Source organism: Daphnia magna, linkage group LG8 (assembly GCF_020631705.1).
Source record: "Daphnia magna isolate NIES linkage group LG8, ASM2063170v1.1, whole genome shotgun sequence".
Taxonomy (NCBI): domain Eukaryota; kingdom Metazoa; phylum Arthropoda; class Branchiopoda; order Diplostraca; family Daphniidae; genus Daphnia; species Daphnia magna.
In genome coordinates this window covers 6,510,313-6,529,516 of record NC_059189.1, presented here as the reverse complement: position 1 = coordinate 6,529,516, position 19,204 = coordinate 6,510,313, and the positions used below count along the sequence as shown (strand labels likewise).

Sequence of the window (19,204 nt, the reverse complement as noted above, 5' to 3'; positions counted from 1 at the left end):
GATAGCTTCTCTATGATGAGGGACTTGAAATCACATGCGGTAATTCAACTCTCTATGGTCTTGCAGGAAAGGACGATGTTCTGTTGGCTGATGCAGAAGCGCACATCGTTTGGTGCCGAACAACCATAATTGATATTTGTCTTTAAAAATTATCCTTCAATGGAAATATCAAATATTAGCACGGTTTATTTTATTTCATTTTTTGGTTTCACCACCGGAAACAACAAGAATTGATTCCAAATATGCAGAAGCCGTATAATTAGGGAAATAGGAGATGTCACAGCTTGTTGACATAGTGAATTAGTGAATAACGATAAAAGCCTTTTTTCTATCATTTTGGTTTCATGGTTCTTGGTGATAATGATTAAACTCTTTGTGCACAATTGCTTGCTCGTCCTCTCGCTTACCCGACCCGCCTGACGTTCGTACATAATGTACTATTTGTCCAGAACTGGTATCATACAACTGACGAAGATGAGATTTCCTCACCGCAAGAAGAACAAAGCAAGCCATTCCGCCGACGATCGATATAATTCCAAACAACGAAACAATAATCAAACCTTTGTTTGAAGAAATCTTTGGATTTCTGGACCCTCCGTCACTAGTGCCATGACTACTATCTTGGCCGGAAGTAGTGTTATCAGCGGGATTGCTACAATTAACAATTTTTGCGTCACCTTCCAGAGAATCTAGCAATACATCCTTGTAATCTTCTGGTTCAGCGCAACTGTTAAATTAGAATGAATTCAAACGTGTTTTCTTAAAAAAGTTCGTCATATATATACTTAGGTAGTTATGAAATTTTTTTAATCCGTCTCTTCGTTACAATAAAAATTACCGTAGGGCTGTAGTTAATTCGGGTGTTTTTTCCGAGATAAACGGCAGTAGTTCTGTCACCATCCATCCGACATTGCAGTCGCACTTAAATGGATTTTCTCCAACATCGACTTGCTCTAAGCTAGTCCAAGGAAGCAGAGAGAGCGGCAAATTTTGGAGGTTGTTTCCCCGAAAATGAAACTGCGGATTAGAGAATTTTGCTTATAAATCAGTATTTTAGCTGTCATAGGAAATGATGAAGGTTATCATTAAACCTCGCTTAATCGTAAAGTTCCGTCGCTTTCAGCCATGTTGTTGAAAGCCCCAGGATGAATTTCTTTAAGGAGTGGATTGAACGAGCACCAAAGATGAGTCATAGATGTCAGCGGGGTAAAAGTATTTGCGGCGATCCGTTCTAACAAGTGCATGCTAGACACGTTCAAATGCTTCAGTTGGCTCAGCCCTTGAAATGAATTTGCATCAAGTGACTTGGTTGGGTTATTGTTGAAATTAAGGTATTCCAAATGGATGGCGTGCTGCAACTCCTCGGGCAAAGTGGTAAATTGATTTCCGGCAAGAATCAGCATTTTCAACGCGAGTAATGCATGGAAGAATCCACTAGGCACAGAAGCCAATCCTGTTTCCGCCAAATTCAATATCTGAACGGAAATCGATAAAAAGATTTTGAATCCCTTTCTTTTAATCAACAGGCTTTTATGTGTACTATTTATACCTTTAGCTTCCTCAAAGTCGTAATGGCTATCGCCGTTTGATGATCAATCACTTTCAGAGGATTGTTGTTCAGTTCAAGTATTTCGAGATGAGATAAATGGTTAAAAGCATCCTTGTCGATCGAAATTATCTTGTTATATCCAAGTTTTAGGGTTTTAAGCGGAATTGGTTCGTAGTCTTCTTCGTTAAACTGTCCTTCAAATATATTTTCATTTATCGATTCGTGAGTTAAACCATTTTCGCTGAGATCCAAATATTCGAGCTTTTTAAGAAATTTGAACGCCGCTTTTTGTATAAACAGAATACCGTTTCCACGATAGCTTAAGCGGGAAAGCGATAATTCTGGGAACTGCGCCAATTCCATATACTCATTTGAATCAAACTTGGCCTCAATGCTATAGCCATAGATATCATTTGGCCATTCAGAAACCAAAAACGGCTTTTTCAAACTTTTTCCGTTGCAGTCTATGAGGAACAACGGGTTAACATCTTGGCAAGTGCAGAGCTGGCAAATTGTCGATTGAAACGGATTCTCTTCGCCGTTTGCGTTTGGTAGTTGGGTAGAAGTAAGATCCAATCCGGACAAATTACGAGCATCAGGAACGTTTTCGCTTCCGGTAGTTTCACTTACCGGCGTTTGTGAGAAATCTATCATTGAGCTAAACTGAGAGCCATCGGACTGGCTTTCTGTCATACACAGGGTTGTTAGGACGAAAAGGGCTACGCAAAACGGGTATGCCATCCTAAAGCTAATCGCGGACACTACTCTGGCGAAGGCACTTCCTTGTATAAGACACTGGCTGACTAAGCGCGATGAATTTCACGACTTCTTTTGCTACGTGATCTACAATGGTATGTTACCTGTTGGTCCTTTTACATCAAGATATTTGAAACTAATGAAGTACGACTCCCTCGTTTGTTAGATAACAAAATTTGATAAGTTAGACGGCTCGATAAGCTAGACGAGCGATAACGATTAAGATAAGAATAGTACACTGGTGTCATGAAATTGTGCCTTTCCAGAATTGCTAACATCATAGATATTTTACTTTAATAGCAAATATGAAGATGTAGACTGCTTTGTTCTCTCGGATTATAAATGGGAAAAAGAGAAACTTCTAGACTTGCACCAAATTTTACTGATGATGTGTGGAATAACAATAGCATATTGAATGAAGACGAAAATAAGCGTCACATGATGTGCACAATTATGACCAACATATCCAATCCTCTAGACGTCCCTTGTCATTCTAATTTTTCAAAGCAAAATAATACAAATTCAATTTCACTTTACCAGGATAAATTTATAATAATAATAATTAATGTCACGAAAGAAAGCCTTATCAAACACAAACAAAACAAAATTAATAAATAAACTAAAAGTACAGTTTTTACCTAGAATAAAAAAATATCATACAAAAATATTTCGTTTTTAATTATATCAGACATCAAATTAAATTTGTTATTTATCAGAAGATCGACATTAAGTACTGCAGTTCATTTCTACTACGGCTGGCGTGTAAGTTACATACATTCTATGTTAACATGATTAATACTGAAATGCTAAATTAGCAATTAAAATCCAGGTTAATTATTCCAAAAAGCAATGTTATCAATCCTTAGCTTTATAAAGAATGGTCTTCCAATAGTTCCTTTTCCCCTGTGAAGATTTATTTGCTTCTATGGATATGCTCACAGTTAAAAGGGGATCATCATTCCTCTATTGATATGAAGAGTAAAAATATTTCCTAAATTAAAACTTATAAATTTGCAACATATTAAATGAATTAATTTGAAGATTTATGCTGTAGCACAATGAAAAATTAGAGGAAAGAGGGAATCATTAAAAGGTTAAATTTAGTGTCATCCAACATTACCAGGCTAGATTTTGCAGTCCAGCAAAGAAATAAAATTTTTCATGACAGTTCTGAATATCCAGAATCTCCTGCTACTTCATGATTTCTAGTCTAGAAGCACAGAGAAATTATTTAAATATATAAAAAATAATTTTAAAAACTAAAATTTCAAAAATACTTCCTTGTCACACAATGCAATTGTGGATATAATTTTGGATTTTTAAGACTATTCCATTGAATTTCGTTTATTTAAATATCAAGAGGCACAAAAGGAATGAGAATGTTAGATGATAATAGGTAATAGTAAGATGATTAAGTGGATGACTGTTTGTAGCTTTTGGTATCAATTATCTTTTTTCCACACATCGAACAGATTCCTTTTTTATAAGCACAGGGTTGACCTATGATATTTCGAAGATGCTGTTAAATTGACTTAAAAAGGCCTAAAAAGTTGTGGTGCTTACAATAGTAGGATCCACTTTGATGAACTTTCTGCTTACATATTCTGCAACCTTCAAACTTAGGTGTGTATGGGTTAAAACGGTTTTTGGACGATGTAAGAGCTTTGTTTTCGTTGAGTTTGCGTCCACCATTTTCTGTAGTATTTCGAGCTCCCGTTTTCCATGGATCCGGAGTAATAATTTTACCCAACTTTTTTTCACATTTATCACATACCATCGCACTGGTGGATTCGAGTTTCGTGTAAAAAGTAGTTTTCTTTTCTTTATTTCTTTTCCTGAGCTTTTCCTCTTGAGATTGAGAAGCTTAGTCCCTGCCAGAGTAAAGTGCAGACGCGCACTGCACATCGGGTAAAATGCGGACTTTGGGTGCGGACTGGCCCTGAAAAAATCAACTAGATTTCGCAACAAGTGTCGATTTCGGATGCAACTTGGTCTCCGCGAGACGGTCCGCGAAGGGTCGAGATTCCGCGAAGGGTCGAGACCGTCACCGCTACATCCCAGAGGGACTATTCCGGCCCTCTGATTGGCTCTCTTCACCCTTACATCCTTCTATGTCTTTCTGCTTTCCGCTCCCACATTTTCCTGATGTACACAGTGTGGTTTTCCGTGGGGCTGCCGCTTTGATTTGTTTGTTTCTTTCGTGTATTTTTGTTATTTACATTTATTGTTTGTTCTTTATTAAGTTTTACAAATACAATATTTTTACTTAAATTAATTGTTTTTTTTCATTTTATATAATAGATTGAATTAATTACCGGTGTGTTTTCTTAAATTAGTGTAAATTGTCATCCCATGGGCCTTGGGTTGGCGGTTCCAAAACCTGATCTTGTAATGATCGGGGAAACTATATGTCCAAAACTTAAAAAACTTATAGGAATGGATATATCTGGATAAGATCTGTCCATTTCTGCAAAAATATTGCTTAAAAACTACTTATTGGAAGAGTAACCCGATTTGCCATTTTTCCGGAAGGTCGGTGCGGTTTAGCGGGTATCCGGTAATTCCCCACCCCCGAATAATACTTAATATTTAAATAATTTTTTGCGAGAAAACTATAAGACCAAAATTAATAAATTTTACAGAAATGGACAGCTCTTGATAAGAGCTATCCATTTCTGTAAAATAGTTAAGACAATTTTCATAAACAAAAATATTTTTGGACAAGAACTTTTTTGTAGTTTTTGCGCTCTAGAGATATACTCGATCCTATAGACTTAAGTAATAATTTTCATTGTTTTTGAAACTTTTTAGTGTATGAATATTTTTATAAATTATAGAGAAATAGATAGCCCTTATCAAGAGCTATCCATTTATATAAAATTTATTAATTTTGGTCCTATAGTTTCCCCGAAAAAAATTATTTAAATTTAACGTATTACTGGGAGATGAGGGTTAACTTAGACCCGCTAAACTGCACCGACCTACCTGAAAAATGCCGAAGCGGTTTACTTCTCCAATAAGGAAATTTTGAGCAACATTTTTACAGAAATGGATAGATCTTATCAAGATATATCCATTCCTATAATTGTTAAAACTTTTGGACTTATAGTTTTCCCGATTGTCCCAAAATCGGGTGTTGAAACCGTTTTTCTCCAGCCCGCACCAACCCAGTTGCCCATGAGAGATCATTCACAATAATTCTGATGGAAACACACCGATGTTTAATTCATTCCTGTTTTATAAATTGAAAAGCGATTTAATAAAGGTATAAGTAGTGTAATAGCATAAATTAATAAATTAAAAACAAAAAAAGGAACAATAACGACAAGATTTTCATACACAAAAAAGTTAAAAAAAAAATTAATATTGTTAGTTAAGTCTATTGGATGATTTGGATCTAGTATATATCTAGAGCGCAAAAACTACAAACAACGTCTTGTCCAAAATTTGTTTGTTTATGAAAATTATGTTAATCATTTTACAGAAATGGATAGCGCTTACTAAGAGCTATCCATTTCTGCAAAATTTATAAATTTTTTCCTTATAGTTTTCCCGCAATAAATTATTGAAATATTACGTATTTTTATGAGGGGGGTTCCTTTGACCCGCTAAACCGCACTGACCTACCCGTAAAATGGCGAAGCGGTTTACTTTCCTAATTAGTACACCCTAAGCAATATTTTTGCAGAATTGGATAGACCTTATCAAGATTTATCCATTCCTATAAGTATTAAAACTTTTGGACATATAGTTTTCCCGATTCTCCCAAAATCGGGTTTTGAACCTTTTTTCTCCGACCCGCACCAACCCAATTGCCCGTGAATGACAATTCACAATAGTTGTAATGAAAACACACCAATATTTAATTTATTCCTGTGCTATAAAATTTAAAACGATATAATGAAGGTATAAATAGTTTATTAACAAAATAGTAAGTTAGAAACAATAAATGTAAACATAAATAATAATAAATAAATAAACATGAAAAACAAACAAATGAAGGCGGCAGCCCGACTACTCCACACACGCCACAGCCCCACAGGCCACACACCACAAGCAGAAGGGGTGGAGGGTTTATAGGGTGAGGAGAGGGAGAGAGCCAATCAGAGGGCCGGGATAGTCCCTCTGGGATGTAACGGTGATGGTCTCGCGGAGACCAAGTTGGGCTAAGACGGTGCAATCGGTGCAGCACCGATTCTAACAACGACAAAAAAATCCCCGCGTCAAGCTTCCCGATTAATTTTTAACGGTGAACGTTAGCGGTGTACCCGATTAGAACGTGATCGGGGCCGATCCCTACTTTTATGACTTTTATTGAAATGAGGTTCTACTGAAGGTCCTACTGGCGGGTGTCGGGGTTCTACTGTCGGGTGTTGGAGTTCTACTGTCGGGCATTAAATATCATATTTAAGGTATTGGAGTTCTATTGTCGGACAAAAAAATATATTTTTTTAATCATATTAGTTCTACTGTCGGGTGGTGGTGTTCTACTGTCGGGTGGCGGGGTACTACTGTCGGGTAAATAATGCAATATTTAAATGATTGGAGTTCTATCGTCCGGAAAAAAAAAATTTTTACCATAAAGAGTTCTAATGTTGGTTGCTAGAGTTCTACTGTCGGGCATTTGATATTTTATAAAAATCCTTGGAGTTCTGTTGTCGAGCATTGGAGTGCTATTGTCGGACAGAAGAGTTCTATTGTCTCATGCTATTTGTTATTTTTATTTATTTTTTTTGTGGGGTTCTAATGTCTTTGGAGTTCTATCCCAAATAACACAATGCAGTCCGTCGGATGTCCGACAGATGTCGGGGTCGGATGTTGAGTACATCTTTTTGATATCCTCCGGACAGCCTGATATCTGATTTGGATGTCCTATGGGTGTAATTTTTTTTGGTTTTGACCGCCCTCAACAGCGCCGTCGGACATTCTAAGGATTTCCAAACGGGCTTTCATTTGGCTATAAATATGACATGTATTGGGCCTCTAATCTTGAAAAAATATCAGGCTATATAAGGATACGAACGCGGGTCTCCCGCACCACAGTCGAATATTATTCCACTGTGCCAATCTAAAGCAATAATAATGTTCGTTTTCGAACAATACAATCGAATTGTTGCAAAACACTTGCGTTTTTTTCGATAACAAATCACATACAGGATTTTTAAGAAGTCAAGATGATGTCGAACATAGGTTAAACCTGAAGTGTATAAATTGCAATTAAACAATTTATGCTAAATATTTTTTGAATTTTAAACTTCAGCATGATTTATTAAGTTTAAAGTAGTTTTTTATTATTTGAAATTATAATCCTATCATAAGTATACTTGCTTTGAATATTATTAAATGCTGAATAATATTTATCTTCTGTAAGTTAATTTCCAATGGCTTGGTTCCCGTAAGCTAAACGGAAAGCCTGTGCAAACAAAATCACGACTAACATATATTTTATTCATTTTTTGTAATAAATTTTAAATAAACCATCCGGGAAATAGATAATTACTCCTTATTTTTTTTTATTTTTCGTATTAAATGCTGGACTTAAAATAAAAATACGTCCAAGGGAAAAATTTGAACATGTTTAAGTTCTCCCCTTTTGGAAACAAAGAAATTTTGACAATTAATAATGAAACTTAGTGATCGGCCCCAATTAGTTCTAATCAAGTTAACCGCCCCGCACCGATAAAGTGCATTCAGGGTTGAATTGAGGTGCCACTTTTTCAACCGGGGCGGTGCGGGGAAAATTTTGAGGTTAACCCGTTGCCCCAACGCAATTTTTAAAAAATGCTTTTCTTTCGGTTTCAGAAGAAAAATCGGGGCAAGCGGGTAGAATGAGCTATTCGGGGTTGTTATCGGATAGATCGGGTGAAACAGTCAATCGATAATGTTTTTTGCATTGATGAATCGATTGATTGCAATCCAATTGATTGCAAACCCCAATTGAATTCGAGGAGAAGAATTTTCCACCCTGAGCCACGCCTCGATGGCCCGAAATGAGAAACCCGATTTGCAAAAAAGCGCCCCGATTGGCTCGAGGCCGATCCTTAAATGAAACCATTGAAAATCTTCTTGGCTGTTGGAAGGAGGTCCATAGAATATAATTTCCGCACATCCATTGCACTTCCAAGGTGACTAGCCGACGGACATCCCTGGAACTACCCGTTGAGTACATGGATATCTAACGGATATTCGGCCATGATTCGGACATCCGACGGCAGAAATGTGCTATATGGGATTGTACAGTATGTTCCAAAAAAATCCGACTACCCCCCTTTAAAAAAAATGCCACCTACTAGCGTGTGGTCAATTTACATGGAGTTTTTGGCCGAATATTGGGGTCGGATAAAATGCGGGAGGACAAAAGTAAAAATTGCCATGGAAACGAGACATGCAAGTTGCCCTACCCTACCGCTCTTAGTTTCACAATTTTTGTCTTTTGAAATTTATCTAAGAGCGGGAGGGTAGGGCAACTTGTCATTAGGCATAGCCAACTATTTTTGCAAACTACTAAATTTTTTTTCAACTATGCTACGAGACACAGAATTAGGGATGGGAAGTCTCGTCGCTATGGTAACCAGACATTTGTTGTAAGGGATATTCAGAACCAAAAAATAAATAATTAATTCAACAATTTGTTTTTGTTTATTTCATTAAAAATATTTACAAAGACAACATTTTGTAAATTTCATTTTTAATATTTTGTCCAAAAACCATTGGCCTCTACGACTAAATTTAATCGCTTTGGCATCGAATTAGACAGAATCTGCCAATAGTTTGGTCTCTGGTTATAACGGATCCAGTTATCACGGGCGTGATTTAGCGCTCGGCCCCACGCCAATCGGGGAGCTTTTTAGTCGATCCGGTGCGGGGATAATCTTAATCGGGGAAGTCATATCGGTGCTCGGTGCGGTGATTTCGGTGCTCGGTGCCTTCCCCGATTATCAATAAGAAGTATTCCCCGATTACGATCCCCGATTACGATCCCCGATTAGGAAACTTAAGACAACGATTTTGGATGTGTGGCATAACTTTGAAAAAAAATTAGAAGAATACACCATCACTACGTAATTAAACTTGAATTAGTAATAAAAAATATTTATCCAGAATATTTTTTTACTAAAATGTTACTATTCTTTTTATATCAACCTGTCTTAAAAGCATGTAATAAGTCAAAACGGGAAACCATAAATATATCAGTTCACTCCGAAAATTAAAATGTAATTATATTTCATTTCTTTCTGTATGGCAACTGTATTACCGTGTGACAACACGAAACGCATTAATGGAACAAGGGCAATAACAAAATGTAACAACTTAAACGTAATTACATTATACCAATTCACACGAATTTTACACATGTTAATTTAATTGTTATGCATATCTTCGATAAACTCGTCGACTTCAATCCCGTTAACCAATCCTGCCCTATACCATGAGCGCAAACACACAAGAGCTTCAATGGTTTCGGGATTCAAGCTCATGCGGGAAATACCAAAAACATCTTTCCCCGCACTAAAAGATCTTTCACAGGCAGCGCTCGTTGCAGGAATCGAAAGGAGGTCTTTGGCCATGTTGCACAATTTTGGCCATTTAGTAGATTTCACGGCCCAATAATAAAAAATATTAGTAGGATCACCGTCAGCGGGTTCTGTCTCTTCTGCCTCATACTCCTTTAATTCATCCTTTTGTTGTCTCTCAACAGGTGTTCGATTGCGTCCTAAAATAAATTTTGAAATATATGTTTGGTTGATTTTTGATTTTGTGTTGACGTGGCTTTTCATTCCGATAGGAGAATTCTCTTTTCCCCTAGGCCGCTTGGCAATGCTGCATGATGGTGTTGGATTGTTGGAGCACGCAGTGTTATATTCATCCCAAATTTGTTGTATTCTGAAAATGAAAAGTTTATTGTTATATAATAAATGATGAATACATTTAAATTTAAAAGTGGATTACGCTGGCTTTATGCTTTTTACGCTGGCTTTTTATGTAAGCATCGTAGGTCTCACCGCCAGTACTCCATCCGTTGTCAATGAAATACTTCATCTTGCATCTTGGATCGACGAAGGTGGCTGCCATTACTAAGGGGGACGCCTTATCGTAATATGAGGATAATTTTGCAAATCCAGCGGCAGCTCCCTGTACAAGCAAGGGATGCTTGCTGTGATCACAGGATGCTTCTTCAAGTTGATCTAAAAGACGAGTATACATTGGCACTACAAGAGACAATGTGGGGTATTGACTAGCCTCTACATAGGTAGTCACTACCGCAAAGTCCTCTAGAAATGCAAACACTTGGCTAAGAATAATCCATACATCTTCTTGAAGTTCGTACATCCGGAGCTCTTGTTCCTTTGCTATTTCATTAAGAGCATTTTTAATCTTCAAAGCTCGTTTCAGAAAAAAATACGTTGAGCTCCATCTCGTTGGGCAATCAAGGATTGGAAGTAGATCGGTTGGTATTAGTCCACCGTCTAAAAAGAGTTTTTCGTCTTCTTCGTAGTCCAGTTCTTCATCTTCTACTTCACAATATTTTGCAATTCTTTTAAATTTTTCAATCCGTTGTGGTGAAGATCTTATTCCCACAACGAGATCGCGGAGCTGTTCAAAATATCAGAAAATCTATTAATTAAGGTATTTAAAATTTTTAACATAGTACTTTTTTCACCTTTTGCAGAAGTACACGCATCACATCAAGAGCGGATTTCACACAAAGATTAATTACGTGTGCGAAGCAACGAATCCAGTATTCTTTTTTGAAAGGACGGTAGGTATTACGACTTAAATATATAATGTGGTCAATAAACGTCCCATTTGAGCTGGCGTTATCCGTTGTTATTGCCAACATCTGGTGGGGATACGTAGAGTGGTTAATAAAATTTGTGTTAATAAAACAAAACTAGTAATGGAATATTATTACCTGCTCATTCAGTTGAAATGACGAAACGATATCGTAAAATTGCTCTGCCAAATTTTTACCGGAATGTTCCCCATTAACTTGTTTAAAGCCAATTATGACGTCGACAGGCTGAAACTTCTCGTTCCATGTTGCCACTGTAATACCCATTACTGCAAAATTATTTGGTGTTGTCCAAAGGTCGGTAGTGAACGCCACTTTTCTTCTTCCTATTTTCTCCGTAACCTTGTGTTTCATTGCAATATACGTTTTCATTAATCTGACTTTTACAGCGGTTCCTCCTAAGGGTCTGTACGATGGATGTAATTTGGAAATAAAATTTCTAAATGAAGGCTCTTCCCCAAGAGTAAATGCATGGCTATTTTTCACAATAAACTCCAAAAATGCCTTATGGGCTTCAGCAACGTCATACTGAAAATAGAAACATTTCCATTATAATAGCTTTATTGAATAGAATGCAAAACAGGTTATGTTTACCTTAAATGCCTTTACAGCTATACCTTCACCATCCACTGCTGTGGTTAGATTTGTAATACCAATCATATCTGAATGTTTGGTATGCATATGTTTCGACATTGTGCCCGTACCACTGATGACGAAAGTAGCTGGGCAATATTTACACTTGCAAGTTTTACTTGTGCCAATTTCATCGAAATGCAACCAAGTCAAGGATTTTCTTTTCCTCGTTCTTGATATAGAGGAGCTTGCAGCTGATTCTGTAGACTGAGAATATGATGTTGACGTAGATGTGCCCGTGGGCAAGTATTTCTTAAATTACTTAATTTCTCCTCACAGAATTAGAATAGAGAAGAGAACTGACCTGCAAGACTACATGCTTCATTTGTTGATTGCATTTCAGCACTTTCATCTGCACTGTCGTAAAATTCAATGCTAATTGTGCTTTGTGTACTGACGTTCGACGCATTGGACAAAGCCGACACCGATCTTTTATGAACACGTGAATTCTTCGGTGGCATTTTAGTAGAAAAATCGCCTTTAGATTAATCAAATAAAAATTACACTACGAAAGGAGTCAAACTATTAATCCCACGATTCGTAAACAACTCAGAAATGTTAGTCACCATCGAACGAAAACAATAACAAATCGCACACTAGTCACGTGGTCCTGATTGACCAATGAGAAACATTGAATAGTCAAACATGGCGTCACCTTTTTTCCCATCACTTTAGACGCATTTCTTGTCGGTGCTAGCGGTGCAGCACCGATTATAGCACCGTTCAGCACCGAAAAAAAATTCCCCGCGCCGAACTTCCCCGATTCATATTAATCGGGGAAGCTTAGCGGTGTCCCCGATAAGAACGTGATCGGGGCCGAGCCCTAGCATGATTGAAGACGTCATCTGCGGTCCTGGCATGGCGGCAGTCAAAATCTTTAACAATGTCGCCCCACACATTTTCGATGGGGTTCATGTCCGCACCCTTGGAAGGCCACGGCAGTAAGTCAATTTGAGGGTGCTCACGATACCATTGAGTGATGATGCGGGCTGTGTGTATGGGAGACTTATCCTGCACAAAATGAACTTGTTGTTCGCCATAATGTTGGCGAACCCATGGAAGAAATTCCTCTTCCAAAATTTCTATATATTTTTCTTTAACAAATCGGCCATTAATTTTTATAAATGGCCCGGCTCCAGCGACGGACGAAAAACAAGCCCGAACGGGAACGTTTTTTCTGCCGCTGGTGTCATACACTTGAACGTGTTCGCGATTGAACCTCGTTCCATTTGGCCTATAGGCAAAAACACGGCGACACTCGTCAGACCTAATAACAACAACATTATTATCAAAACTATTATAAATTATTAGGATTGGAAAACGTCCGGCTGCCATTTGAGCGGGGGGTAAACGGGGTTGCCTGATCACCCCGTTTACCCACCCGCTCAAATGCCAGCCGGACGTTTTCCAATCCTTTTTCAGGTAATTTTTTCATCAACGCGAAATGCAAAATGGGTGTTTTATAAAGAAAACGGGATAAGTTAGTTAAAACAAATGTCTTAAATAGATAGATAAACTGTATTTCTCTACCCGAAAGTTTTTTCATCACTGAAAATAACATTGCCCCACCATTCTGCAGGGTAATTGCGGTATTGAAGAGCAAATTGAATCCGGTTCTCCGCATGTCTTTCAGTTAATGAAAACTTTCTGGCAGCGCGTCTTGGATAAAGATTTATCTCCTTCATTCTCCGTATAACGGTTTGCTTGCTTATGTTAACGGAGGCAGTGTCTGCATTGGAAAAATATATTTCTAAAATGTTGCAATTAAATAACCATCATGGTTGCAACTTGGGCTCTGCCCCGATTGCCTGCAACCCTGGTAACTATCGGGAGATAGTGGTGCGATACCAGATACCAAATGTTGTATCGCACCGCTATCTCCCGATAGTTACCCGGGTTGCAGGAAATCGGGGCAGAGCCGAAGTTGCAACCGATTTATACTAAATAATTACCTGCAATTTCACCAGCTGTTGTGATTGGCTTGTTAGTAACAGCAGCAAAGAGACGCTGATCTTCCCGTGCTGTGGTTTTTTTTGGCCTTTCTGATCCCTCCTTACGTTTAATGTCTTCGGTTTCAGAAAAACGATTTTTCCAGAGCACCACGGTAGCCCTGCTGCAGCCTAATTGACGGGAAATTTGATTTATTGAGTGCCCGGCTAGGCCTAATGAAACCACCGAACCTCGTTCCGCAACACTAAATTTTTTTGCGCTATTTTCGCGAAACATTTTATTGAACTGAATCAGCCTTACAAGCCAATCCCCGCTTTTATATCAATTAGTAGCATAAGAACAAAGATTACAAAAAACGGCGCGCATGCTACTATTCATTAAATTAGTTACCATAGCGACGAGACTTCCCATCCCTAAGTCTGTGTCTCGTAGCGCAGTTGAAAAAAAAATTAGTAGTTTGCAAAAATAGTTGGCTATGCCTAACGGCAAGTGGCCCTACCCTTCCGCTCTTAGATAAATTTCAAAAGACAAAAATTATGAAACTAAGAGCGGGAGGGTAGGGCAACTTGCATGTCTCGTTTCCATGGCAATTTTTACTTTTGCCCTCCCGCATTTTATCCGACCCCAATATTCGGCCAAAAACTCCATGTTATTTGACCACACGCTAGTAGGTGGCATTTTTTTAAAAGGGGGGTAGTCGGATTTTTTTGGAACATACTGTACATGGAGTTCTACTGTCAGATTTATCAACAATTTTTAAATACATTTTTAAAAGTGGGGTTCTAATGTGTTTGGAGTTCTATTGTACATGGAGTTCTACTGTCAGATTTACCAACAATTTTAAAAAATATTTTTAAAAGTGGGGTTCTAATGTCTTGGAATTCTACTATTTTTGTAGTTCTACTGTGTTGGAGTTCTACTGTCAGCAACCCCTCTGAGAGCTGAGACGACGTCTTAACGTGCAGACGATAAATACGCCAATGCTAAAGGATAGGGCCTTCCAAACAATCGATTCTTTTCCGGTCCAACACATACTTCACATTTAATTCGTAAACAGTTTACGTGTTACTACGTATTATTACTATAAAATATATAATACAGTACCTACGCCAGGTATTGGATCACCTCGGTCCAAAATAAGCGTTTTAACCCGCGTGAGATAGGCCTAACGGTGTCTCGCGCGTGAATTTTTTTAAAATACTAAGATCGCTTGTACGAGGTTAATTTTTTGAAAATCAGACAGATAAAGAACTAGTCTTTATCTTTCTGATTTTTAATTTGTAAAAAGTATAGTTGTTATATGGGAAAAAGGATCATTTTGAAATATTGGATCACCCTCGACCCTCTCCCATACCCGACGGCATAGCCGCGGGTAGGGAAATACAATATAAAATCTAAAAGTCGGTTAAAAGTGAGTCACGTTGCTGGTCGTAGCTTACAACGGGTTACAATCAAGGTTATTCAAAAAGGTTAACCGAACCAAGTTCTCGGAAAAGCCATATGTCTAACCTTATGGAACCGGAACACCTCTCACTAGGACACTTTTGATTTTAAATATTATTTTAGTATTTCACTTCGTTACAAATTGCATGAAAAGAGATACTCAAAGCTGGGCATTCATCGGATTTGAACATTGGATGTTCCGGCTCGATGAAAAGAATTCTAGGAAGGTCACCTCGGAATCGAGTTTCGAAAGTTGTATAAGATCTCGACCGTTCACGAACCTATATTCCCTTTGGAACTGCTTGTAGATAACAATTTGCGGGTGTCGCAAAAGATGACTGAAATGTTGAATCATGAATCAGGAAGAGCGAGATGCTGGAGATGGAAGACATTCAATCATGTATTCGTGTTTTCATACATCACAGACCTATCAAATGCGCTCCCATTTTTCATATCTAGAAGTTTTCTCTTACAATCATGGCTGTTGAACCTCTTTACGTAGGTCGATTTTTGAAAACTATGGAAGAGGTTGACGCTTACGTGAAGCAGTTACGTGAAGTGCTGTTTTATACCTTGGTTGTTGAAAAACGTTCAGTGGCGTCACACAACAAAAAGGTTAGTAAACGAATCCAATCATGATTCCATTTGACGAAAACTAAATATGCTAACTAGTCAGGGTCACAGAAGATTGACGGAGAACTGTGGAAATATCAATCTGCAAAAATTCTTTGTTCACATCATGGGGTCCATCGAAACCGCTCAAAAGGATTGCGCCCTGATCAAAAAGTATATGCGTGTAACTGTCCATATACAGTACCCAAGCCAGGTATTGGATCACCTCGGTCCAAAAAAGGCGTTTTAAACCGCGCGAGATAGGCCTAACGGTGTCTCGCGCGGGAATTTTTAAAAAATACTAAGATTGCTCGTACGAGGTTATATTTTTTTTATCAGAAAGATAAAGAACTAGTCTTTATCTTTCTGATTTTTTATTTATAAAAAGTATAGTTGTTATATGGGGAAAAGGATCATTTTGAAATATTGGATCCCCCCCGAAATTGTTCTGCATTCGTTGTCCCTACCCGCGGCTATGCCGCTGGGTATGGGAGAGGGTGGAGGGGTGAGAAAGCGACCCCCTAAATTTAACGACAATTTCTTCTTTTAAGTGCCACTAGAGGCGCTTGATTAGTGTTTACCTTGCATGAACGAGCCGATAGACGTTTTCGACGGGGACTGTTTCATCGGTTGGCTCTGGGATTCTACAATGGCTGTTGCTAACGTGCGACCTTTCCGGCCTTACGGCACTCCTCCGCCATTTGACATGGACGATTACAAAGACTCGTTCGAGATTTGGCAAGCCCAATGGAAAATCTTCCTCGAGCTCTCCACTATTGATACAGCTCTCGATGCAGCCGAACGGCCACGCTACAAGGCCAACGTTCTTAAGTCTTGCATGTCGAAGTCCACTCTCACAGCGCTCCTTACTTTTGGAATGTCGGCTGCCGATCTTCAAGATCCTGTCGCTATTATCACGGCGCTAAAAGATAGATGCAACGCTGGCCGCAACTGCCATGTTTGGCGCCAGCAATTCTCGTCTCGTGTTCAACGGGAAAAAGAAGCTATCGATGACTGGCTATGTGATCTGCGCTCTATCTCCAGCAAATGCGAGTTTGGGACTGATTGTTGTGCCGCTTGTGAACCCACCCGGATTCTGGGCCAACTCGTTTTCGGCGTCTGCAGCGACGACGACAGGCGGAAGCTGTTAGAGCTAGGGCCCACTTTGAAGTTGGACGACGCTCTCAAGACGTTGCGCCTCACAGAAGCTACCCGAAAACAGTCGGCAAATTTAAAAGGCGGTGACGCCAGTTCCATTTTTCGGATGTCCCAATCCACATACAAAAAGAACAAGAACAGCAATCACCAAAAGAAGGTCTCCTTCGATACGAAGACGGATACGCCTTCGCCTGCTACCAAGCATGGTGGCGCATTGAAAGTCGGTGGATGCTTCAACTGTGGCAGCAAGGAATACCACAAGAAGGCGGATTGTCCAGCAGCTGGATAGGAGTGCCACGCCTGTGGCAAAACAGGCCACTTTTTGCACGTCTGCCGGGACAAGGGGAAGAAAAAGAAGTCAGGCGATGTGCGCTCCATCAGCGTGCACTCAGTCACAGTCGGCGCAGTCACAGTAGCTGAGCTGGTTGACATCTCCGTCGCCCCGAAAGGTCCTTCCGCGTCCGCTGCCCAGGTGCTTTTCCTACCAGATACAGGGGCGGAACTCGACGCCATCCCTCGCGAAACGTTTCGTCGAGTCTTTAAAGGTGTCAAACTTGTTCCAGCCGCTTCTCCAGAGACCGCAACAGGATCCCCGATCATGAATTTTGGTACTTTCAGCGCTACACTCAACTGGAATGCAGATGACGATGAGAGACGGCCCATCACTACAACAGTTCACGTTCTGCAGGATCTTAAGCAGGCCGAGCTCTCAAAATCGTCCCAAAAGAAGCTGGGTATGTGGCCAGAATCGTACCCTCACGCTCGATTGAGCACACTCACCTCGTCGGCCTTCACAGATGTCGGGACGGACAGCAGTCCGATTCCATCCCTCCTCTTTCCTCACCTCCTCTCGCGCCCCATGTCGGCACCAATGACAGTCGCATCGCTCGAGCCAGGCATCACAGGTGAACGGAAAGCGGCCGATCTCAAGAACTTTTTGACCAATTTCCGGCTTATTTTTGACGGCGTTTGCCGCCCGATGAAAGTCCCGCCTTGTCATTTTGAACTGAAAGCAGACGCCACACCGGTCTCGATGCGCGGATCACGCCCAGTAGCGGTTCCAGTCATGCAGATGCTCAGAGATTAGCTCGAGCTCCAGGAAAGACAAGGCCTCATCCTTAAAGTTACCGTACCAACAGCTTGGGTTCATCCAATGGTCGTGGTGCCAAAGAAGTGTGGCGGAATCCGGATCACTGCGGATTTCCGTTCTCTAAACGACAACATCATCCGCCCACGCTTTTAATCACTCAACCCGTTCCAAGCCGTTCACACTATACCAAAAGGTATGCGGTTCTTTACCGTAGTCGACGCACTCAAAGGCTACCATCAAGTTCCACTGGACGATGAATCATCCGCTCTCACGACTTTCTCGACATCATTTGGCAGGTTCCATTACGTCCGACTCCCCTTGGGCATCACTCACGCCGGTGACGACTTTGGCAGACGAGTTTCCGACGTGTTCGACGACATCCCAAACACACGTCGTAGAAGATATCCTGATTTTTTCTTTTTCCTACGAGGAACACATGGAGACAGTCCGTCAAGTGTTTGCCCGCGCGAAGGAGCATGGCATCTCTCTCAATCCTCGTAAAGTGGTCTTTGCTGAGTCATCTGCTCCGTTCGGCGGATTCATTGTCGACGCGGAAGGTTTCCGCCCGGACCCTGCTCTTCTCAGTGCGATTTCACAATTCCCGACGCCGCTGAACATTACTGATCTCAGAGCCGTTTTCAGCCTCTGCCAGCAGCTCGGAAATGTTTCGCACGACATCTCTAGTGCACTTGGTCCTCTCTCTCCTCTTTTGAAAAAGGGGCTCATCTTCGAATGGACTTCAACTCACAACGAAGTCTTCACAGCAGCACGCACGGCCCTATCAGCTCATCACAGCTTAACCTTCTACGATCCTGCTCTACCAACTTCTCTCCCCGTCGACGCCTCCCGTCCTCACGGCCTGGGGTTTCTCCTGAAACAAAAAGGAACCGATGCGCAGTGGAAGGTCGTTCAAGCCGGATCCCGCTTCCTGTCATCCGCCGAATCTCGGTACGCGATGATTGAGCTCGAGTGCCTGGCCACCGCGTGGGGAATGCACAAGTGTCGCCAATTCCTGGAAGGACTGCCGTCTTTCGAATTGATCACGGATCACAAGCCTCTAATCCCGATCCTCAACAGCTATGCACTGGACAAGCTGGACAGCCCCCGTCTCCTCCGATTGCGGCTTAAAATGCAGCGCTACGCGTTTACGGCGAGGTGGATCCCGGGAAAAGAGAATCAAGACTCAGACGCGTTGAGCAGAGCCCCTATTGCGGCAGCA

At 40.3% G+C, this 19,204-nt stretch overlaps 2 protein-coding genes and 1 long non-coding RNA gene across 3 annotated transcripts; 1 reads left to right on the top strand and 2 right to left on the bottom strand.

The window, feature by feature from the left end:
- Positions 1-168: 168 nt before the first annotated feature.
- Positions 169-2,442, bottom strand: LOC116929626 (leucine-rich repeat neuronal protein 1). The gene is made up of 4 exons (XM_032936898.2): positions 1,550-2,442; positions 1,092-1,475; positions 839-1,017; positions 169-727 (listed from the first exon to the last, which is right to left on the bottom strand). The coding sequence occupies exons 1-4, from the start codon at positions 2,288-2,290 to the stop codon at positions 343-345; spliced, it is 1,689 nt and encodes a 562-aa protein (XP_032792789.2). The 5' UTR covers positions 2,291-2,442; the 3' UTR covers positions 169-342.
- Positions 2,443-2,962: 520 nt separating this feature from the next.
- On the bottom strand, positions 2,963-3,723 carry LOC123475203. The gene is made up of 2 exons (XR_006649989.1): positions 3,583-3,723; positions 2,963-3,515 (listed from the first exon to the last, which is right to left on the bottom strand). It is a non-coding gene; the product is annotated as an uncharacterized LOC123475203 (long non-coding RNA).
- Positions 3,724-15,602: 11,879 nt separating this feature from the next.
- On the top strand, positions 15,603-17,982 carry LOC116928637. The gene is made up of 4 exons (XM_032935739.2): positions 15,603-15,740; positions 15,802-15,951; positions 16,312-16,560; positions 17,239-17,982. Exons 1-4 carry the CDS (start codon positions 15,603-15,605, stop codon positions 17,980-17,982), a joined length of 1,281 nt encoding a protein of 426 aa, XP_032791630.2.
- Positions 17,983-19,204: the final 1,222 nt, after the last annotated feature.

What these genes read in the sequence shown, in the direction of transcription:
- LOC116928637 (XM_032935739.2), top strand. Translation starts at nt 15,603, where the DNA reads ATGGCTGTTGAACCTCTTTACGTAGGTCGATTTTTGAAAACTATGGAA. An exon ending in TGGCGTCACACAACAAAAAG is followed by an intron (nt 15,741 to 15,801) that starts GTTAGTAAACGA and finishes CTAACTAGTCAG; the next exon opens with GGTCACAGAAGATTGACGGA. An exon ending in GGCCACGCTACAAGGCCAAC is followed by an intron (nt 16,561 to 17,238) that starts GTTCTTAAGTCT and finishes TGCCGGGACAAG; the next exon opens with GGGAAGAAAAAGAAGTCAGG.
- LOC116929626 (XM_032936898.2), bottom strand. Translation starts at nt 2,290, where the DNA reads ATGGCATACCCGTTTTGCGTAGCCCTTTTCGTCCTAACAACCCTGTGT. An exon ending in CGACTTTGAGGAAGCTAAAG is followed by an intron (nt 1,476 to 1,549) that starts GTATAAATAGTA and finishes ATTTCCGTTCAG; the next exon opens with ATATTGAATTTGGCGGAAAC. An exon ending in GAATTAACTACAGCCCTACG is followed by an intron (nt 728 to 838) that starts GTAATTTTTATT and finishes CTAATTTAACAG; the next exon opens with TTGCGCTGAACCAGAAGATT.